Here is a 20,133-nt window from a genome sequence, read left to right on the forward strand (position 1 = left end):
CCATCTAGCAGTGGTGGCGTAAGCAGAAAAAAAGCTGTGATGTAGCGGTATACACAGCGCACATTCGTTTTCTGACAGTCAGTAGTTAGTAGGCTGTTACGATGTGACAAACACCTGTGGGTTCTGGCAACAAATCGAATAAGATATTACTGATAACAATGTGATAATTAATCGTGTAAGATGTGATAGATCAAATGCATTTTCAATTATTGCTTTATCGATGACTTCATCCCGTTTACGTCATTTATTGGAGAGCAGTATTATACAAGACGGATTAAATGACAGCGCTAAACGGTGGGGGTGTTTACATTACAGTTATGAGCTGAAAAATATGTTCATTGTATTTCCAGCTGTGTCTTGGACATTTGTGCGACGTCATTCGTATCTCTGCAACAGCAATAATCTAAAAATGATACCAAATACCGACTCAGTTCTTTATCATCAATGCCACGTGTTTATCTTGAACGTATTTATTGAGTTGAATATAACCTAACCTGATCCTAAAATCGAAATACATAATTCATTTGAATGAAACAACTAATTGATTTGAATAAGACCGAATAATAATCGTTCAAACAAATAAACTTTGAAGCACTGCGAGAGAACTACTTGTATATTCGCAGCTCTGCTGTGATACGTAAGATCTGTGACAATTTCTTTTATGTTTGAGAAATCAGTTTCTTTTGAGCGCAAAGATGACAAATCTATCCCATGTGATGACTTTGGCGAACAGTGTGATAGGCGTCAGTGTTTTGGCAATGCCGTTCTGCTTCAAACAATGCGGTATAGTTTTGTCGATACTGATGCTACTAGTCAGCAGCATTCTATCAAAATTTGCGTGTCACTTTTTGGTCAAGTCAGCTGTGATGTCTCGTAGACGTAATTTTGAGTTTCTTGCCTTTCATGCATTTGGACGTGCAGGAAAATTTCTGGCAGAGCTATTTATCATTGGGTTCCTCATGGGGACTTGCATTGCATTTTTTGTTGTTGTTGGAGATCTTGGACCTGAAATTATAGGGAAAATGACTGACCAAACTCCTGCAGACATCCGCACTAGTCTCCTTGTCTTGATAGGTGGCTTTGTGATCTTGCCACTTGGGCTGTTAAGAAATGTTGATAGTCTGTCTAGCATTTGTACAGCTACTATTGGATTTTATCTATGTCTTGTTTTAAAGGTGCATAGTTTTTTCAAAGAGCATTAATGTTCTCACTTAATAACATGGCCTTTAGTATCTACTTTTTGATGCAGGTAATGATGGAATCAATGGCTCATATATTTGCCACAGATTGGTATGACAAAGTATTTTTTTGGCGTCCTTCGGGTATTCTACAATGTTTACCGATATTCTCAATGGCGTTATTCTGTCAGACTCAATTATTTGAAATTTATGAAACGATTCCAAATGTTTCTCTTGATAAAATGAACCGAGTCGTAGATGTAGCTCTGAATATCTGCACAGTTGTTTATGTCTGTGTGGGATTCTTTGGGTACATTGCATTCTGTAATGTACCATTTACAGGTGAGCAAAGATACAAAAAGCAGCAAATGTTTCTAAGTTGATGCCTTTTGTCATAAAAATATTTGAGTTTCAGGAAATATCCTGATGAGTTTTGAACCGAGTTTGTCATCAGACGTAATAAAAATAGGCTTTGTTCTATCAGTTGCATTCAGTTTTCCTTTGGTAATTTTTCCATGTCGAGCAAGTCTATATTCGCTTTTGTTTCGTTGGGTGAGTCTAATCAACCACACTAATACCACTTAATGGCCAACAATGTTTCAATCCAAACAAATTTTCAGGCTCATTCACACGAGACGACAAGCAATTACATTCCTGAAAGTCAATTCAAAGGGCTTACCTTTGTTATAGTTGGAGTATCTTTAATTACTGGAATCCTAATACCAAATATTGAGTTTGTATTAGGATTGGTTGGATCCACAATAGGTGTAATGATTTGCCTTATGTTTCCTGCGGCATTCTTTATTTCAATAAGCAGCAAAAATACTTCTGAAAGACTACTAGCCCAGGTAATCAAGTTCTTAAAATCTCTCATTGCATGAACTCATGAAGTACAATACTTACTTCTTTCAGACAATCCTCTTCATAGGAGTTTGGATAATCATCTTAGGGACGTATGCCAATCTCTATGCCATGGAGGAATCGGCTAATGCAAAGCTCACTGTCATTACAGGAGACTCAATTCACCAATTGAACAACATTCCCATAGATTTGTCAAACGAGAAGAGTGCCCAGATGTTACCCCCGCTACCAAAATTAGACACTCTTCCAGAGATCAAAGTAGATGGTGAGTTTCATAACTTCGAAATACCTATGGCCCCTCTGGGTATTTGTCACAAGATAGTGCTTATGAGCTGCCGGTATTGTTTCCAGCAAATTTCAAGCCTGTCTTAGTAAATGAGATTGATGTACCAGAGAAAGTCCCGAAAGATGACGTCCGTCAAGAACCGCCAATTCCAGTTGAACGAGCAGTAGTGACTGAGAAAGTCATTGCCGTAACTTCAAATCCTAAGGATTTTGCTCCTATAATAAAAGAGATAGTTGAGGAAATCAAAAAGTTAGATAAGAACAAGCTAGAAAATTCTTCGCATAAAGATGAACTGGAACTCAAAATTAAGAAGGATGAAAAAGATAGTAGAGAGCCACTGATAGTTTTGAATGCTGATGAAAAGGTCAAAGAGTTAGAAGTAGAAGAGAAAAAGATTCAGAACAAAAATGACATTTTAATAAATTCAGATGCAATTAAAAAGGAAGAGTCAGAGTTGGCGGCAGCCAGAGTTTTTGATGATCGTGAAGAAGAGCTGCGAAAAACTCTACAGCAGCATAAAATAGATCAGCAACAGATGTTGGAAGAAGTAATTAAAATAAGTAATAATTTCAAACAAGAAAGAGAAAAAGAAAAAAAAGAAAAACTGGCCAGTAAAACCATTGAAAACAAGGTTTTAGAACGAGACAACAGAGACTATGACCCAATTAATAAGCCACTTGATGTAGCAGCCAACAATTTAAGCAACAAACTCGTTGCAAAGGCTGAACCCATGCCGGTACTAGATATCCTGACTGAAGACAAATTATCAAAGATAGTGGAAGGTCGAGTGAAAAACGTTGAAATTAATGATGAGACAGCCGGAAACAAAGTCGATCTGAAGACACCAGAGGATCCAGGCTTGTTTCAAGTAGATCAAAAGCAAACCATGATAAAATCCCGTGGTCCGATTCTCAGTGCATTAGTTAAAAAAATTCCAAAGTCTAGCCATATTAACGACATTCCGGTACATGTGAATCATGCCCAAATCAATGCCTCAAATGATCTAACAAAAATTGATAATAATAACAATACCCATAACATAAATAATAAAAATATAAGTAACAAGGTACCAGTTCCTATCGCCTTGGTAATGAGTGAAAAGACAAAAAAAGGCGGATCGAACGAAGAAACGGCAAAATTGGATGAAAGTGGTAAAGCAGCAAAACTTGGACTTGGCAGAGATATACTAGCGAATGCAGAAAGAAAAAAGAGAGAGATAAGTGGTGGAGAAATGCTTAATGATTATCAGGAATCTGCTAATAGATTAGCTTTGATGGCACCAAGTAGAATAGGAAAACTCGTAGAAGTAGATTCGCTTAATGATCATGAGTGCAGTAAAACAGATAAATCTCTTATGGAAACTGGTGAGAAAAATGAAACTGCCGAGTTGATATCAAAAAAGGGGAAAGTTACCACAGAGAAACTGCTGATTAAAACCAATTCTTATCTATCGGATCAGAGTCTCATTGACCAAAATACTTTAGATAGTAGTCTAAATTTGAAGAACAAGTTTGTGGACGCTAATCAGAGGGACCTAAAGCCTGTTGGTTCCAACAACGAAAAAAAGTAAGTAATAATACATGACAAGACGAAATAAGACTGCCGTGTATGAGTTTGATTACTCTTTTCACACATCAAGTTTTTGCACTATATTTTTGAAGTAGGCTTCCAAATAAAAATTTCATAGGTCACGGACAGCTTATAATTTGGTGAAAATAACGTTTCGTCATTAGTAAAATCCAACGAAATTCTGCGGGAAAGCAAAATTTTACTTTATTTACGATAATATATATTTGTGCATATTTACCTTTTATTTATTTTATTTAATCGATTGTAATAACAATAAAAGTAACAATATTTGTAGATCATATACATGTATGTTAAATGGTTCATGGGAATTTTGTACAGCCGATTTACTTGAGAATGTAGATTCATTTCTCCATATTGAAGCTATAACTTGAAAAGCTTGGTGAAATAAGTACACGGTACATGAGTAGCTTATTTCTCGTTTAATTACGCGGCATTTAAAGTACTCGATCATTATAAAATAATCATCATAATTCTTTAAAAAGTTTATAATCTAAATATCGAGATCCTGCTGAGAAACTCTGAATCCCAGTGTAAGCCTAGTGACCAGACGTTGAGGTAACGGATAGCTTATTCAAAAATTTTTAAAGAACTTGCACGGCAGATATGTATTAAAGAATGTTATTCATATCAAAGGTGATGAAAGATATTCAATGTTTTGTTTAATAATTCAGTAAACGATACTTTACCGTCCAACTTGTGTTGAAGTTCTCTATTTTTCCAAATATCTATTTTTGAAACGTTATCTGCTAGAAGCACTATTATATGGAAAAATTGTGCCACACATTGCTTTAACTTGTTCGTAAATCCCAAAAAATACGAAGCCTCCCAACGTGAACCCAAACACTCTAGGAGCAAAGCCAGCGAACAGCCTGTAAAAAATGTATCATATGAAATATATCTGTTGTATTTAATAATTTGATAACTCAGTGCATGATTCACATTTAATCACGGACTTACCCTTTTGATCCATGTTCTCTGTAAACTTCTTTCAGCATGGTCGATATTTTGACTTCTGCTTTATTTGCCGAAGTATCGGACAGCATGATTCTGGTTTTAGCAACATCTAAAGGTGTAGTTATCACAGCAGCGATTGCAACTGAAAGAGCTCCACAGGTAGCCCCTTCAAACGGAGTGCAGTCTCTGCCTACATAGTGTTTCCAACAAAGTTTGAAATACTCCCACATTGGCATTTGTATTAGACCAAAAGGCAAATCTCTCAATACTGTGCTTCCATATCCACGGTATAAAGTTTTCAGTTTCAGAGTCTCGCTATCAACTAACAGCGCCTGTTTTCGCTGCTTTACTACCTCTACCGGCACACGAACCAGACATGCGACCTACATTGATCGATTCGCTTAAGTATGTCTCTCGAATGGTATTGCTGAAAAATTAAAAAATTAACACCTGATTTCTCTTACCATTTCACCAAGAGAAGCAGCACCCATGTGAATGAAGTGGTGATAAGAAAGTGGAACTTTAGGCTGAAGATATTCCTTTATTCCCTCATATGTTATGAAGAACAAAGATGCTGCAATTGAAATATGAATCATCCCTAAGCATTTGAGGGGAGAATTTCAATCTAAAGGTAATACCTGCTGGGGCAGAACCGATCATTACAGGAAAAATTCCCTGGTATAGTTTCCCAAATCCTCCGGAATTCATAAATCCATGTTGGCTCTGGAGTCTAGTTTTCAACGTGTCCAAAGGAAAGCAAGTCAGGTCGCATACGGTCCCAGCAACACCTCCAGACTGCAATTAAGCTAGTAGTCATTGCACGACAGGATCTATGTATCTACTAATCATTCAGTGTGTAAACAGCTCTTAACTCTTAAGGTCAACTGTTCTATTCAACACTTACTATCATAGATGACAGGAACACATTTTTTGAGTTAACCCCAGTGATTTTGGAGTCCGATCCGTGCAGCATGTTATTTTGATTTTCCACGATTGATGATTAGTGAGAAGTTTTTAGCTTCGAGCACAATAACCGCATCATTTCAAGGTATTATTGACTGAATCCAACCTCATGATAAGAGATAACCTGATACGTGAGGTTCGTGAGGTCTGCAGAAGAGGCAACCAAAATAGCATGTCATTGCGTAAAATCGCATACCTGTTGTGTAATTCGTTTAGACGTAATCACGATCTTTGCTACGCTAAATAGATAAGGTGTCCTAGATGGTATGGATAGTTCCAAACGCCCGGCCGATGGGGAAACACAAATTTCGTCATCCACTTGTCTTCTGCAAGCGAACTGTCAAAATACCCGTAGCTGTCAAATGAATGCGTGCGCGACATTCGAAGTCGACAGGGCAAAGTCGACCTCGTAGGAAATCGCACAAAAGGATTTTCAAATATAAATTCTTAATGATTACTACCTAGATAATCCCGAGTTTTACACAAAATCCACAGTTATTCTTTCTTTTTCTCTAACAACAAGTATGCATAAATATCATGGCAATTATATCATAGTCAAAATGCAGAATATCGTGATTCCCAAAACTCTCGGGATCAGACCTCGAATAGCGACCTGTGAAAAACTATTGTAAAATCTTAAAAAATCACCGACACTCGATTCTATGGATCATATTAACTTATCCTTGTGCACCATTCCGTCTACAAGCCTTATCCAACACTGTTCATACTTTGAAATTCTTTCTAATTTACGGATTCGTCAGATAACATAATTTGGGTTTGGCTACACCCAAAGGTGTTATCACTGCGGTAATTGCGATGCAAATTAAATAATAAAATTCAACTGCTTAGGATGGAAGTATAAATATCGTGTGCATATCTTTCTGGTCAAATTACGATGATTTTCATAGTTGATCCTACCTGAAACTATAGCGTAATTAGCACCAATGTGGACTTGGCACCCGACTTAGGAATACATTTTTTTTTAATTGGAATCGATTGTACTTCATTTGTACTTGTTTGTACCATTCTGTTTTTTATTTCTTCCACGATGAACTAAAAGTGACAGCGTTTTCAAAAATGGCTGGCACCCAAAATTTGAAAATTTGGATTTTCTCAAAGTGAATAGATTCCCAATTGTTTGTACCATTTTCTTGTTCGTTTGTACCTCGACCCAAAAAAAGTTAGAGGCATTTTTTGATTTAATGAGAGCCCAACTTTTTTTTCTCTGAATTATGAGAGGTTGACAAATATTTTTGAAAATTAAAAAAGAGTGGTCAGCCCTACATTGAGTAAGTATACTTCGTACTGGTATAATTACTCAATGCTACATAATATCATAACGTGACATACCATATAAATTATTTTAGCCAGGTTTTTACACGCTTGGATTCTTCTACCATTTCACCAAGGGATGAAACACACAAATGAATGAATGGATAATTAGAAGCTGGCATTTTTAGCTGCAAGAGTCCCTTCGTATCCTCAAAAGATATATGCGAAAAACGTTAAGGCAGAAATCCAAAGAATAACTTTACGTTATCTGCTGCTGATTAAGAATGCAAAATAATTCGAGTTGCTACACGTAGCTGTGATACCTGCTGGCGCTGCTCCAATCAGCGAAGGTAACATTATGAAAAAAATGCAACATACACGAACCGTAACGAAGGATAGAAGAACATGTATAAAGTATCGCGACTTTTTTCGTTATCTTTCCACACGTTCATAATTTCTTACTTAAAATTATCCTGTTACTGGTAAAACACGATTCAATGGATATGAAATTCGGATTATGAACAGTAATCTTTATTTAGTTATTATTCTATTGTCGCAGTTCCAATTAAGATACCCATGCTATTAATCAGCCAGGTGCCAAAGATCAAGGCGACACTCACATCTTATCGAGAAACGGGACAAAAGACTACGATGAAGACTAAAATTAAACCCTGACTACAGACACTTTTTCTCTGAATTATAAGAGGTTGACAAATATTTTTTAAACTGAAAGAAAAGTGGCCAGCCCTAAACTCGTCGACAACTTCGTGGAACTCTGAACAACCACTTATAAAAAGTATAACGATGAATACATGTAGATGCTAAGATCCGAAAAAATTTTCTCCGTACATTTTTGAGTGAACAAAAAACCGTCATTGTTTTCAGCTTCAAGACTCATTGTCAGTGAATTTACCGACTGCATTTGTTAGCTTTCGAATGCGACGGTCTACAATTTATTATCAGAAATATGGCTACCACGTGGTGAAGCGTTACTGCAGGACCATATGCAAACAAACTATAGGTCGTATGCTGCGAAAAAATTCATTTCATGGGTGTATGTGTGGAGATGACCAGATAGTCAACCACGCGAGTTACAATTATAGTGATCTGAGTTCCTTGGTTTCTCAGTTAGTTATATACCGATTACACGACGCTGATTCAGGCATCACAGATTTAGCTCTGAGCGACTTTCCTGAGTTTTTGGCTGTGGCGCCTCTTCGTTTTCTTCTTCTTCTTCTTAAGGCACTGACCTCTGTGCTAAAGCTTTGAAGCATCCTTTTTTAACGTGGGTCAATTAATATGTTATATATATGCTGTGATCAAATCAGGGTTGCAAGCGAGATAAAAAAACTATAAAAGATAAATCGCTCATTTTAAGATAAAAATGTGGCCAAAATACGAAATTATCGTTACCATATAGGAGTGGCTCGCGATCTCAAAGTTCCATTTGCCAGAATTAATTCGATCTGTGTACCGATATGTACACAGTGTGTAAATAATGTTTCACTCTGTAACATAATAAACTATTCTGTATCTATTTTTGTTTACTCGTTGGTTTTTATTCTCCTTAATGATGCAGTTATGATTTATGCCAAATAAAATACATTCACCCTATAAAAAATAAATCACAGTTGATGATTCTAGTAAAAAAACGTTGACAGATGAATGACGAGCCTACCACGATAATTTTTACGAAACGAACACACGCAGAGATAGGTGAATGGAGAGAGAAAAAAATGAATCAAAATAAATCAGAAAACAGAAGTATCAAACACCACATCATAATAAAATAAACCACGGCTTGTATTTTATCTCACGCTATTGCTTAAATACCTGAAATAAGGGAGTTTTGTTAGAGTATCGTCATCTTCGGAAAAGATTTATTTCAATGGAAGTGTATTCAAACGTATAATATTTATTTCAGCTTTTTTTCACAACTTTATTTTCGTGCCTTCAGCATCTGGAGTTTCCATGATGATAAACGGTTCTTACAATTTCTGTTATGCGATTGCCAGTTTCAAGTTTCAAAAATTATATCATCTTCAGAGTAAAATAGAAAACTACGTGTACATCATAATTTATATTCCCAAGCCAATACGTGAAGAATGGAAGAACCTTATCTCCTGCGCGGTTTATCGATTTATTTACGCAGAATAGGAGCGGAGTGAGTGCACTTTTACTTCAAGCCTGAAAGGGAATGTCAATATTTCACCCGGGAGAAATATTAAAAGCCAAATACAATCATGGCGCAAGCATGTCATGAATTTTCCGTCACAAATTATATCTGAATTTGTAAGATCAGGTACACATATAATAACTAGCGCGCTTTTGAAGTGACGATTGCGTTGGATAAAAATTGTCCCAAGCGACGAAAATAGTTTGCGGAGCTCGACTTGCACGACGATTTATTATAATCTCGCCTACATGATACTCGTTCGAAATCGTTTCGCCTTTGGAATACTTCGAGAGGGGAATATGACTATAAGAAATCGTCCGATGTAGGTTACGGGCAATATTGCAAAATCATAGATATGATAAAATTGACGAATATTCGGCGAACGTGTATTTGAAAATCTGAATCTGAATAATTTTTCTCTACATACGAAGTTCGAAAGTGAATTAGATAAACCTCAAGTTTTTGCAACGTAAACTAAGTTTTATGTCTAGGTATATAAGTATATACGGTTTATTTTACTTTCGGGAATTAATTACATGGTACATAATCAAGGCATGTCAATATTATAAGTATGAAACTTTCAACTGCTTGCTGTAATTTAGAGGTAACCCTGAATCAGGTAGACTTGATTCCTTTTACGAATTCTGAAATATTTTATCTTCAATTTGTTATTAGCAATATGTTTCCCATCGTGATGATTGCTTGTTGGTTTTATGTATCAATAGTAAATTACGTTATTATGTGCCTCATAGTTTTAACGGACGAATATAAATTTGTCACGAAAGTGGAAAAAGTTGCGAACATTCTACAGACTTGTAGTGAAGATACCATCTCGTTTATTGCCAGAAACGTTCATGCGTGTTGACGACATTTTGGTGAGGTAGGGTATACGTGATCTTATTATGGGTCGGACAATCGTGAAGAGGATCAAGAACGAGATGAAAGACAGAGTATAAGAAAAAAAAAAAAACAGAATAATAGCAATTCCGCAGTGACGGAAGCGGAAAATTAATCGAGGGTGATATTGGGCTCGGAAAATTTGATTCGTGTGATCTTTCATTCGAACATTACGTTGAATGTGATCAAGTAGCATAAATGAACAGGAATTGTTTCGTAGTTATGCAAATAGAATCTAGCGTAAGATTGGCAAATCTCTTTCAAAGTTTTTCCCGATAGTCAGGGATATCTATACCCAATAAAAGCTCTTGCAATTCGAAGGACTCTCGACGCCGACGACCACGCCGTTCAGACGCCAGTTGACGCCGCGACGTCGACGCGACAAGCTCGCGAATACGGTGCGGATGTTTTTTCTACACAGAAAACTGTTATCTGTTTTCAACAGACTCTTTCCGAAAAATAAAATACCTCTCAAATTCTGACCATTCATTAAGAGCGTTTGAAATAATTGAAATCGAAGTTGAGTCAATATTTGTTTCAACCGATTAAAATGAAGAACTCTTACAAAATGATAAAAAATGTAACAATGCGGAAGATGATGATGACGAATGACGTAATTTGCCAAATAGAAACCAGCTAATTATTAACTCCCATTGAAATACCTGTAATTGAAAAACCACAAGGGATATATAACGTGTATACGCTGTTGTTTTATTTGTTGATTAATTTTTATTTTATTTTCATTTTACGTATCGTCTAATGAATCAGTGTTTAAATCTGTTGGACAATGTGAACGGTCACTACGAGAATACTAGCAAAACTTCTCAAACCCATCATTACCGCTCGTGTAAACTGAATACGAAAATTGTGAGTAAACTGTCTACTGGTAGGCATCGCGGAATCCCAAGCCAAAGTGTAGAAGATTGGTGTATCGGAACATATAAATTCTTCCTTCATTTCCCTACCTTTCTTCACTGGTGAAATATAAACGACGAGATGTCGAATTCTCCTCGTGTTCGCCAGTTGCCCCCAAGGCCGAAAATCACACTTCCGGTACCAGGGCAATACATGGGGTATCCCCAGACACCAATGACATACGTAGGAACACCCTATGGACAAACTCCCATGCCCATGACACCGATTTCCGGTCAGCCGAACGTTATTTATGCAAACAAAGCCAGCGCTTTCATGTTCACCCAATTCAGGGGTATCAAAGATTGGACGAAGTCTGGACTCAGTGTTGGAGAAAAAAGTGCTCTTTGGCTTTACGAGAAGGTAAAAAAGCTGTAGCGAAAAGCTAGTATAATGAAAAAACTTCCGAATGTTTTTGTGACTTGACAATGAAATTTCAGGTCAGTTCGTGGAGCAAAAGATGGTTCACGCATATTTTTTTGTTCCTTGTTGTCTTCCTCTACAGCGTACTTGGCGCCCTTATTTTCATCACGGTTGAAGGACCTTACGAGAATCGGCAAAGAAGAGATATGAGAAAAGATAGGTGAGATGTCATATTCGTCCTTCGATTACGCGATTGTTTTCGTGCCCCAAATTTTATAATTGATTGAACACTTCCTCCGTTTCTCATTCATTATCTCATCAGCTTAACGAACAATCGGGATACAGTCATAGGATACCGTATACTTCTCATTCTAGTTCATATGAAGGAAATTCCTCGTATCACGCCATTCGTTGAACTTTCATTTTATAAAACAGTGCGTGTAGTTGAAAGTTTAAAATTATAAGCTTGCTTCTTACGTATATGATCTATATCTATATCGTGATCGTCTAATAAATGTGCCGCGCAATCTTCGAACTAAACAAACTACAGAGCCACATGGCAGCCTTGGCTGTTAACATCGATTGCAGTGAGAAAACCTCTTGAAAAAAGTTTCTTTCATCACTTCTTCGTTTTTTCTCCATATTCGTGCCGCATAATTTTCAACCGCAGGTCAGGGACGCAACTCAAAGTACGATAAAATCGAAGCAGTACCCTAATTTTCAAAACGGTAAAAAAAAAAAAAAAAAACAACAATTTCGGCGGCGATCGATTCGACGAATGTGCTGTCTTTTCATTTTTTTTTTATTTTCCCATAAACACCGATCGTTACACCGTAGACTAATTCGTGTTCAGTCATGTGGTATTATAAAGCCCGGGCGAATATCGAAACGTAAAACTCATGCGGTGAAATCAATATTGCATGGCGGTACCGACCTGACTGTTCTCTGGAATTTCACGTGAAGTGCACACGAGCATACTATACCGTTGATATATAGTGATGCAGAAAACGGCGGCAATCGGATTAGTCCTGGAAACGGTGTCATGCTAACCGAGGACAATGATTTTTCCAAGTCCTCGCTGACTATCGAACGAAAAATTAAATTGTTGCAGAAACGACACCCTCACTGTAATAAAAGATCTCTGGTACGACCCGGACGTGATCAACAATCCCGATCTTTGGAAAGGGAAGGCAACGAATCACCTCATCAAATACGAGGCTCGACTCTACGAAGTTTTCAAAGACGGTATAAAAGAGCAGAACGAAGACGGTACCGAGCAAAGAATATGGACATTTTGGAACGCGGTTTTTTACTGCGGTACAATTTACACCACCATAGGTGAGCTTGATTAATTTATGCGTATCAATTCCCACGCTTTGTAGATTCATTGGTATACTAAAACGAGGCGATTGAAGAATTCAAATATACTCTGCAGAGGTAATCTAGAACCGCAGCATCTATGAAAGTTCTTTTTTTTTCCTTCTAAAAATACATCGCCATCGCATCCAGACGACAACACAAAACACGTTAGAGAACAGAGAACTCTGAAGAGGTGCTTACCGCTCACGGATCAGTGGGAGGAAACAAGATTAGCTTTCAGCTTCCTAGATGTATTTTTGAATGGGTGTCTACGCCCGGCTAAAACGACGAGTGAAATAAACTCAGATACGCGCAATTATTTCATAATAAGGAACGCCACTTTTCAAAATCGATAGGGATGCGTATCTAGTTAATTCAGAATCCAGTCGATCCGTCGCCAGTGTTATTATGCCAATCAAACTGCAGCAATCCGAAACTGTTGGCTACGTGAAGACCTTGCACAAGTCTCGAATGCAATGGAATCTGATACACATGGACACGAATGTTAGAAATAACAATAATTCAACGACAGCGTTGTTCAGATCGTATCAGTAATTTAACCGGACGATCAATCCGATAAGAGTATATTTGTTGCACGTATTAAGCTTGATAACGTTGTACCGTCAAGTTTTCAAGATCCTCATTCGACGAAATATTTTCTCAACCATTGACACAGTTGGCAAACTATTTCGTTGGCTCGAGTCTATCATCGTCCAACAGAGTTTTCTCTATACCGAAGCTAAGACGTATTATATTTTGTCAGTCGTTAAACTCACGCATCGTTATGGGTTATATACGTATAGTCAAAAATAACGAGGACATACCCGCGGATAAATCACGCGATGTATTGCCGATCCCGATGATTGACACGCGCCCTTAATAATAATAACGGTAACGATGGTGGATTTCAACACCGACTCCGATGCCATGGGGAACGTTTTTTATTTTTTCAACAAGTTGAAAATCCATCATCTCATGTTGATTTCAAACGGACATGTTTATCTGAGTTTTCCCGATGAGATGGTTCATCAATCAACCCGGTATACATTTTAGGTGTATCATATCTTTGGACATCCGTAAGATTGTATATAGGTATATGTTTGACTACACATCTCGCGTAGCGTAGTGAAACGATTCGTGCAGAACTTTACGATAAAATTGTAATGGGAAAATTTTATTTGAAATTGGTGAGTTTCACAGATCGTTTTGTCGGAGCGTTACACCTCTGGAAAATATACACGTAACTTAAACTTCACATAGTCGCTAAACGTCAATTACCGAAGCAAAGGGAATCGGCAAATAGGCATAAAGTTCCACTCAAACTGCAGCAATATCATAAAATCTATTTCCGTCGACTCTCGGTGACTTTACGTTATTTCAAGCGAAAAGAATGTTGAAAATATATAATTCTACGACAGAGTATACTTCTCATCGCGAAAACCTCCGCAAAAATTAATTTCTTATACAGATAGTATATGGTTCATAAAAACCATGAAAATCGAACAATTTCCAGTTGTTCAAAATACGAAATTTTACAGCTCCGTAATATTTTCCGTGATATTAAAAAAAATTCTGGGCATAAAATCGAGAGCAAAAATTTATGGACCGTTGATTGGTTTGAAAATATTAGCATGTGAGTAGGTACGTAAATTTGACGCTCGATTACACATACGTGGCGTGGGGTGAGATACGATATGCGAGGGATGGCGGGCGCGAGTGGCGATGGTCTACGTCGATTTAACGAGTGGACGATTCACGCCATTTGAATAGTTCACTGTAGTATTATTCACGTATATTTCTGCGGCGATTTTTCTTTCTCATTATTAATCGCTTTATCGAAGCCGAAACTCTACGCTTATTGCGCAACCTTTAATTATTGGAGTTCAAAACGAGAATAGATAGCGTGGGCAGATCAGTTGGCATCGCTTTTAACTCTTCGGAGCTTTACGCGCCGGTTGCATTCCTATCGTCACCCGGTTTTCGGTACTTGGAACCTGAAAAAGAAATTGAAAAAATAAAAATTCGAAAAGCCCGGAGTGGCCGCGCTGCTCTGATATTTATTTTTTTTTCTCCCAAAATGTAAATTGAAAAATATTTCAGATCCGCTCGCTATACTAATTTATTCCTCTTGCGCTCATTTTTTTTTTTTTTTTGTACCAATTTTATTTACGGAACTTGTTATCTTTGTACCACACGAAACTCCGTTACTTGAATGATTTTTGAAGAAGCGAACGAGTGAAATTTTGGGTGAGAGCCGCGAAGTGCTTTGTTTATTATTAACTTTGGCACCGTTGAGTTTATATTCTTTTATTTCATGTTTTTTTTCTTTTTTTTTTTCCTGTCTCTCTGAGTGATTCTGATCGGCTCTGAGTTTGGTGTGACACCGCAAAGAGTTTGCCAAAAAATCTTTGAGATTTTTGAATAATTCTCTCATTGTCGTAAAACTCTTACAGAATTTGAATAATTCTATCCTCCGTCTGGTTCGAATCGCTGGAATGGTATAAAATTTCAATGGGACGAGTTGGTCATTCCCATGCATGTTTCGCCGCCATAACGTAAAGCTGCACAAACACAAAGCGTTTCGAACGCCCAGCGGTCTTCCCTCTGCTGCGAGTTTTCGTTCGATACTCAGACGCTACTGCGGCAAAACCGGGTGCCACCCGACGCTTTCCGTAGGTCGAAAAGCGTCGCGTCGCTTTGGCGTCGCGTTATCCGGGTGAGGCGGGTTGATCAGAAGAGTTCGTCGAAGGTTGTGGTGGGAGCGCGACGCGATCAGAGGGGGATTCTTAGTTTTATTTTTGTACATGACTTCGAGTTTCATTGCGGTAAAAGACGTAAGGAGCGGCGTCGCGGGACGCCGTATATAAAATATTTCTCTTCGTGGTTTAAATGGAGGACAGTTATACGGTGCATCGACGCCGAAAGGCAGCGGCGAGGAGACGTGAAAAAACCCCGGAACCTCCGAAACGAGATGAAGAATCTGGAGAAGACGAATCCAAGGCCAGAGCCAAGATGGAGAAGATGGTGGAAGACACCGAAAATATGGCAGAGAATAGCGCGCATCCGGATCAGAACTTGATTACTCCGCAGAAGGAGAACCGCACCCCTCGTACTCCGTCTTCGACGCCGAAGAAAAAAAGTCTCGAAGACGATGCGCCAGTTGCACAAGCTGTCAAGAATATTATGCAAAGTGAAAATGCTGGAGAAAACCAGACGCAAAGTGAATCTGAAGTGAAAACTGTTGAAAACCCGGTCCCGACGACCACCGACAATGAGACTACTAAATTTAGCAGCGTGGCTGACGAGACCGTTGTAAACCCACTTGATTCTGAATCGCCTTCAATATCAGCTGGGAAGGACGCTATCGATGTACCCGGCGCTGCGTATGCCGATTTTTCAAAACCTTCAGAGGTTTTAGAAACGAAGGAACAACCGAGCGGCGAAATAATCGGTACGAGTTACGGTGCGGCTGGAAATCAGGGCACTGAACCTTTACGACCGAAGAAGCGTTCCAGAGACAAACACCTAGTTCAGGTGAAAAAAAGTTACGGTAGCGACTCGAGCGACGCTGATCAAGAAAAAGTCTTACAGTCGATTCGCAGGAAGAAATCTCCCGAAGGTCCGAGGGCGAAGGGTGGAGGAACTTGGAAAAGTCAAAGTCGCAGTCACGCCGTGCCAACTGACACCGACGAAGATCGGAATACTTCGAACAACGAATCGAGGCCAAAACCGATCCACGAAAAACGACACGCGAGTAAACACAGGTATTCAACCGGTACGGAAGATGAAGCCAGCCCAAAAAAGGGGGAAAAAGGTCATCGAGATCCGCAGGGCGCGGAACGCGAAAGTTCGAAAATCAGAGCTAGGAGTAGGGACTCTACGGCCAAGTCGAGGGAAAAACGATCGGTTAGTCGGCACAGGTATCCAAGCGATACGGACGACCAACAACAGGATTTAGGGATGATAAAGAGCGAGACGTTTCCACAAAAGTCTTTAACCGACCAACGTCAGGTGATAAAGAGATCAAGTTCCGAGATGAAAAAGCAGATAATTCCTCTTAGCGACGATAGCTTGATTCAGGATTTCGCCAAAGCTCAAGAAGATTACTTGAAAAGAGACCGAAGTATCCTCGAATCCGATCCTTTGGACGATATACGTTATTCCCATCAAAAAACCGAACATGAAGCTTCGATTCCGGCAATCCTGAGAAAACGAAAGGTCGGTGTTCTCCATGCGGATCCCGAAGAAATCCTCAAAACCCGAGATCGAGAACTTGAGCAGCCAAAACGGTCCTGGTTTTCTTGGTTTGTTAACATACCGTCTTTCAAGAAGAAAGAAAAGACGGATGAAATCAATCCGGATCGAAAAATCACTCCCCCTGGAGAATCTTATAATGGAGATGAAAAAGTTTCTTTCGTGGAATTCTTGAGGGCGTTGAGGGAAATTGTTTCCGAATTCAAGGCTTTCGTCAATCAGAATCCACGGGAAACTGCGATCTTGAGAAAACTAAGAAACTCCTGCATAGGAGAGCTTATCCTGATAATTATATACTGCGGTTTGGGTGCCTTCGTCTTCAGATTCACCGAGGGAGCCTTCGAAACATTTTACAAATGCGGAGTCAAGAGAGTGAAGAGAGACTTTCTCGATAATCTTTGGAATTATAGCCACAATATGAGAGAAGAGGACTGGAAGAGCATGGCTCGTAGAAAACTAATGGAATTCGAAGAACAACTTCACAATGCACACGAAGCCGGTGTTCATTCCTACAGCGGTCAAAAAAACTGGACTTTCCTAAACGCCGTGGTTTATTGCCTCACCGTTATCACCACTATCGGTGAGCGGGGCTTGATTCAAACCGCCATGATTTCCTTCTGTTTCATCCTGACCAAGCCTCAGCTGTGATATTAAACTTAGGAAAATAGTAATTGCGTGCAAAAACTGATTCTCCTTTCGGTTTTCCAGGATATGGTCACATCTCCCCAAGGACCTTAACCGGAAGAGCCATCACAATAGTTTACGCGATATTCGGGATACCGATGTTTCTGATAATTCTGGCGGATTTCGGTAAGCTTTTTACGCGGGGGATAAAATTTCTTTGGGCGTTCGTCAGGAGACTTTATTACACCGGTAGTTGTCGTAAAGTGAGAAGGACCGCACCTGTTCAGGTGAGAGAGAAGTACAAAAAAAAGATTGTTCGATTTTCAAATGAGTTTCACGTTAATTTTTCCGTCAACTCCCACAGGAAGTGATGAAAGGAGTGCAGCTCGTCTACGACTTTGCGACTTTCCGAAGGCCCTCGCAAATGAACCCAGAAGACGTGGAAGAAATTCAGAGGCAGAAATCTCAGCCGCCAGCTGTTTTTAATTTGGACGGGAACATACCGATTCCAGACACTCCGGGAACACCGGCGATGTCCAATTTCGCAATTGACGATGAATTCAATCTCCCGATATCAGTAGCCATATCGATATTGCTAGGCTACATATTCGTTGGTGCTACCGTTTATCATATTTGGGAAAACTGGGGCTTTTTCGAGAGCTTCTACTTCGTTTTTATATCCATGAGTACGATTGGTTTCGGTGATTTCGTCCCCGAGGTGAGTCATTACCCATATCTCAAGAAATCTATTGATTGAAATGTTTCGATTCGCACAACTTTCACTCTCTCGCAGCACCCCATGTACATGATGTGTTCAATCGTCTACCTGGTATTCGGCCTTGCTTTGACTTCTATGTGCATCAACGTCGTACAGGTGAACTACTAATCGAACCGATCAATCAGTAACTTGGCGAAAAAAATATTTGAATAAGTCAACTCGAACTCGCATTTCAGACGATGCTGTCCGATTCGTTCAAGCAGGCCAGTCAAAAAATCAGCGCCACGATAGGTTTTGAAGTTCCTGCCGAAGAAGGTGCTGAAAATGAGCAAGCGGAAAGTGAACCGGTGGACATTTCTGACGTTCAAGTTACCATTAAGGAACCTGACAATGAAAACAAGGAAGCAATAGCACCGAAAGCTAAACAGGAAGACATCGATTTGTAAATTTATAGATCAGCGAATGCTTCGGGAAGAAAGGGGAGAACGAATTTTCAGTTTTCAGGGTATCAAAAAGTTTTGGCGCTTCATTGAATATAAAATATAAATCGCCGCATGTTCCAAGAACTTATGCTTATTATATAAGAAAGATTATACACCTAAAGTAGTGCCATGAAATGCACCAAATTCTTGTGCCTTTCTCGTGGGGGAAAAAAACGAATTCATGATTTATTGTGAACTATCTAGTCGCTATTGCAAAATGAAATAAAAAATTATGCATGTGATATAATTAAGCAGATAATGTAATATAAGTAAATTATTTTCTTCTTCCTACGTGTGATGTATATTCAGAGTTATATCAAGCTCTATTACAGTACGATATTATATACTTAAAAAAAAGTACCGTGTAAAAACACCAAAATAAGCAGACTCATTTAAACGTAAAATAAACTCGGCTATTGCTTGACAACTTATTTGTAACTGAGAAATTATTGTTTGAAAAACATGCTGGGGTCTCGCAGCTGAGCAATGTTCTTCATCGTGGTCCCGTCAAGGTCTCTACGTCGTGGGGAATCCACGGACTCGCTGTTCATGCCCAAAAATCGCTCAAAAATTGTCTTGAACGACCATTAAAAGGTTTGACTGCTTTGATTTTGCCTTCTGAAGAGTAGAATTTTCACTTTGAAAAATACTCGCGGTGAAATAATTGTTCTGTTTCAGTCCCTCCAAATCTATAACGTATTGTGCGATTTCAAACTTACCAGCCGTGGGAAAAAACCGAATTTACTGCTCGTATTTGCAATGGAATTTATTGACTGCAGCTTCAGCAGCTGGACGATTTTTATTCCAGCTAACGATAAACCATCGGCGGTCGGTATGAGTCGGTACACATTGGAAAAAGGTGCACTTTCTTTTGTTGATTTTGTTTAAAAGTCACAATCAAGTGTTACTATATATTATACAACATTTTCAACATCACTGAATTCTAATGCAATTCGATATTTGTTTTTTTGTATTAATTTTCACTTCATATTTCTTTGAAGGGATGGTAGATCATCATACCCGAGATTGGTTTTGCATGAACAGTGGGAAATGTTGATCTTTATGATTCGAACGCATATACGTACATTTATGAACGGCGGGATTTCGAAGCGATGGGGTGATATTCGCCGAGTGGGAAATTTTTCAAATTCCGCCGAATAGTTTTTCCGACACCAAGTTCAAGGCCACACAGACATCTACTTTGCGCTGGGACTGTCGCATGTTCGGTATCGATTGCTGCGACC

At 38.8% G+C, this 20,133-nt stretch overlaps 3 protein-coding genes across 4 annotated transcripts; 2 read left to right on the forward strand and 1 right to left on the reverse strand.

Annotated features, from left to right (window-relative positions):
- The first annotated feature begins 41 nt into the window (after window positions 1-41).
- LOC105689474 (putative sodium-coupled neutral amino acid transporter 10) lies at window positions 42-4,829 on the forward strand. The gene is made up of 6 exons (XM_012406505.3): window positions 42-1,175; window positions 1,250-1,520; window positions 1,594-1,730; window positions 1,799-2,026; window positions 2,091-2,304; window positions 2,391-4,829. The coding sequence occupies exons 1-6, from the start codon at window positions 696-698 to the stop codon at window positions 3,893-3,895; spliced, it is 2,835 nt and encodes a 944-aa protein (XP_012261928.2). The 5' UTR covers window positions 42-695; the 3' UTR covers window positions 3,896-4,829.
- Window positions 4,128-7,055, reverse strand: LOC105689475 (S-adenosylmethionine mitochondrial carrier protein-like). Its single transcript, XM_012406506.3, has 6 exons — window positions 6,029-7,055; window positions 5,774-5,956; window positions 5,508-5,664; window positions 5,334-5,443; window positions 4,873-5,252; window positions 4,128-4,784 (listed from the first exon to the last, which is right to left on the reverse strand). The coding sequence occupies exons 2-6, from the start codon at window positions 5,840-5,842 to the stop codon at window positions 4,655-4,657; spliced, it is 846 nt and encodes a 281-aa protein (XP_012261929.1). The 5' UTR covers window positions 5,843-5,956; window positions 6,029-7,055; the 3' UTR covers window positions 4,128-4,654.
- Window positions 7,056-10,524: 3,469 nt separating this feature from the next.
- LOC105689513 (TWiK family of potassium channels protein 18) lies at window positions 10,525-19,320 on the forward strand. Of its 2 annotated transcripts, XM_025746725.2 has the most exons (7): window positions 10,525-11,452; window positions 11,530-11,672; window positions 12,564-12,790; window positions 17,774-17,976; window positions 18,054-18,407; window positions 18,483-18,563; window positions 18,644-19,320. In XM_025746725.2, the coding sequence occupies exons 1-7, from the start codon at window positions 11,174-11,176 to the stop codon at window positions 18,851-18,853; spliced, it is 1,497 nt and encodes a 498-aa protein (XP_025602510.1). In that variant the 5' UTR covers window positions 10,525-11,173; the 3' UTR covers window positions 18,854-19,320. The 2 variants fall into 2 exon arrangements, with proteins under 2 accessions (XP_025602510.1, XP_012261996.2); XM_012406573.3 differs by lacking the exons at window positions 10,525-11,452; window positions 11,530-11,672; window positions 12,564-12,790 and adding an exon at window positions 15,551-17,645.
- Window positions 19,321-20,133: the final 813 nt, after the last annotated feature.

The sequence above is a fragment of the Athalia rosae genome, chromosome 2 (genome assembly GCF_917208135.1).
Source record: "Athalia rosae chromosome 2, iyAthRosa1.1, whole genome shotgun sequence".
Taxonomy (NCBI): Eukaryota; Metazoa; Arthropoda; class Insecta; order Hymenoptera; family Athaliidae; genus Athalia; species Athalia rosae.

Bases quoted from the DNA above. Each gene is read 5' to 3' on its own strand.
- LOC105689474 (XM_012406505.3), top strand. From the start codon at position 696: ATGACAAATCTATCCCATGTGATGACTTTGGCGAACAGTGTGATAGGC. The intron at 1,731-1,798 runs GTGAGTCTAATC...ACAAATTTTCAG, and splicing joins ATTCGCTTTTGTTTCGTTGG to GCTCATTCACACGAGACGAC. The intron at 2,305-2,390 runs GTGAGTTTCATA...TATTGTTTCCAG, and splicing joins TCCAGAGATCAAAGTAGATG to CAAATTTCAAGCCTGTCTTA.
- LOC105689513 (XM_012406573.3), top strand. From the start codon at position 15,701: ATGGAGGACAGTTATACGGTGCATCGACGCCGAAAGGCAGCGGCGAGG. The intron at 17,977-18,053 runs GTGAGAGAGAAG...CAACTCCCACAG, and splicing joins GAAGGACCGCACCTGTTCAG to GAAGTGATGAAAGGAGTGCA. The intron at 18,408-18,482 runs GTGAGTCATTAC...ACTCTCTCGCAG, and splicing joins TCGGTGATTTCGTCCCCGAG to CACCCCATGTACATGATGTG.
- LOC105689475 (XM_012406506.3), bottom strand. From the start codon at position 5,842: ATGCTGCACGGATCGGACTCCAAAATCACTGGGGTTAACTCAAAAAAT. The intron at 5,665-5,773 runs GTAAGTGTTGAA...GCTTAATTGCAG, and splicing joins TGTTCCTGTCATCTATGATA to TCTGGAGGTGTTGCTGGGAC. The intron at 4,785-4,872 runs GTAAGTCCGTGA...CATTTTTTACAG, and splicing joins AGAGAACATGGATCAAAAGG to GCTGTTCGCTGGCTTTGCTC.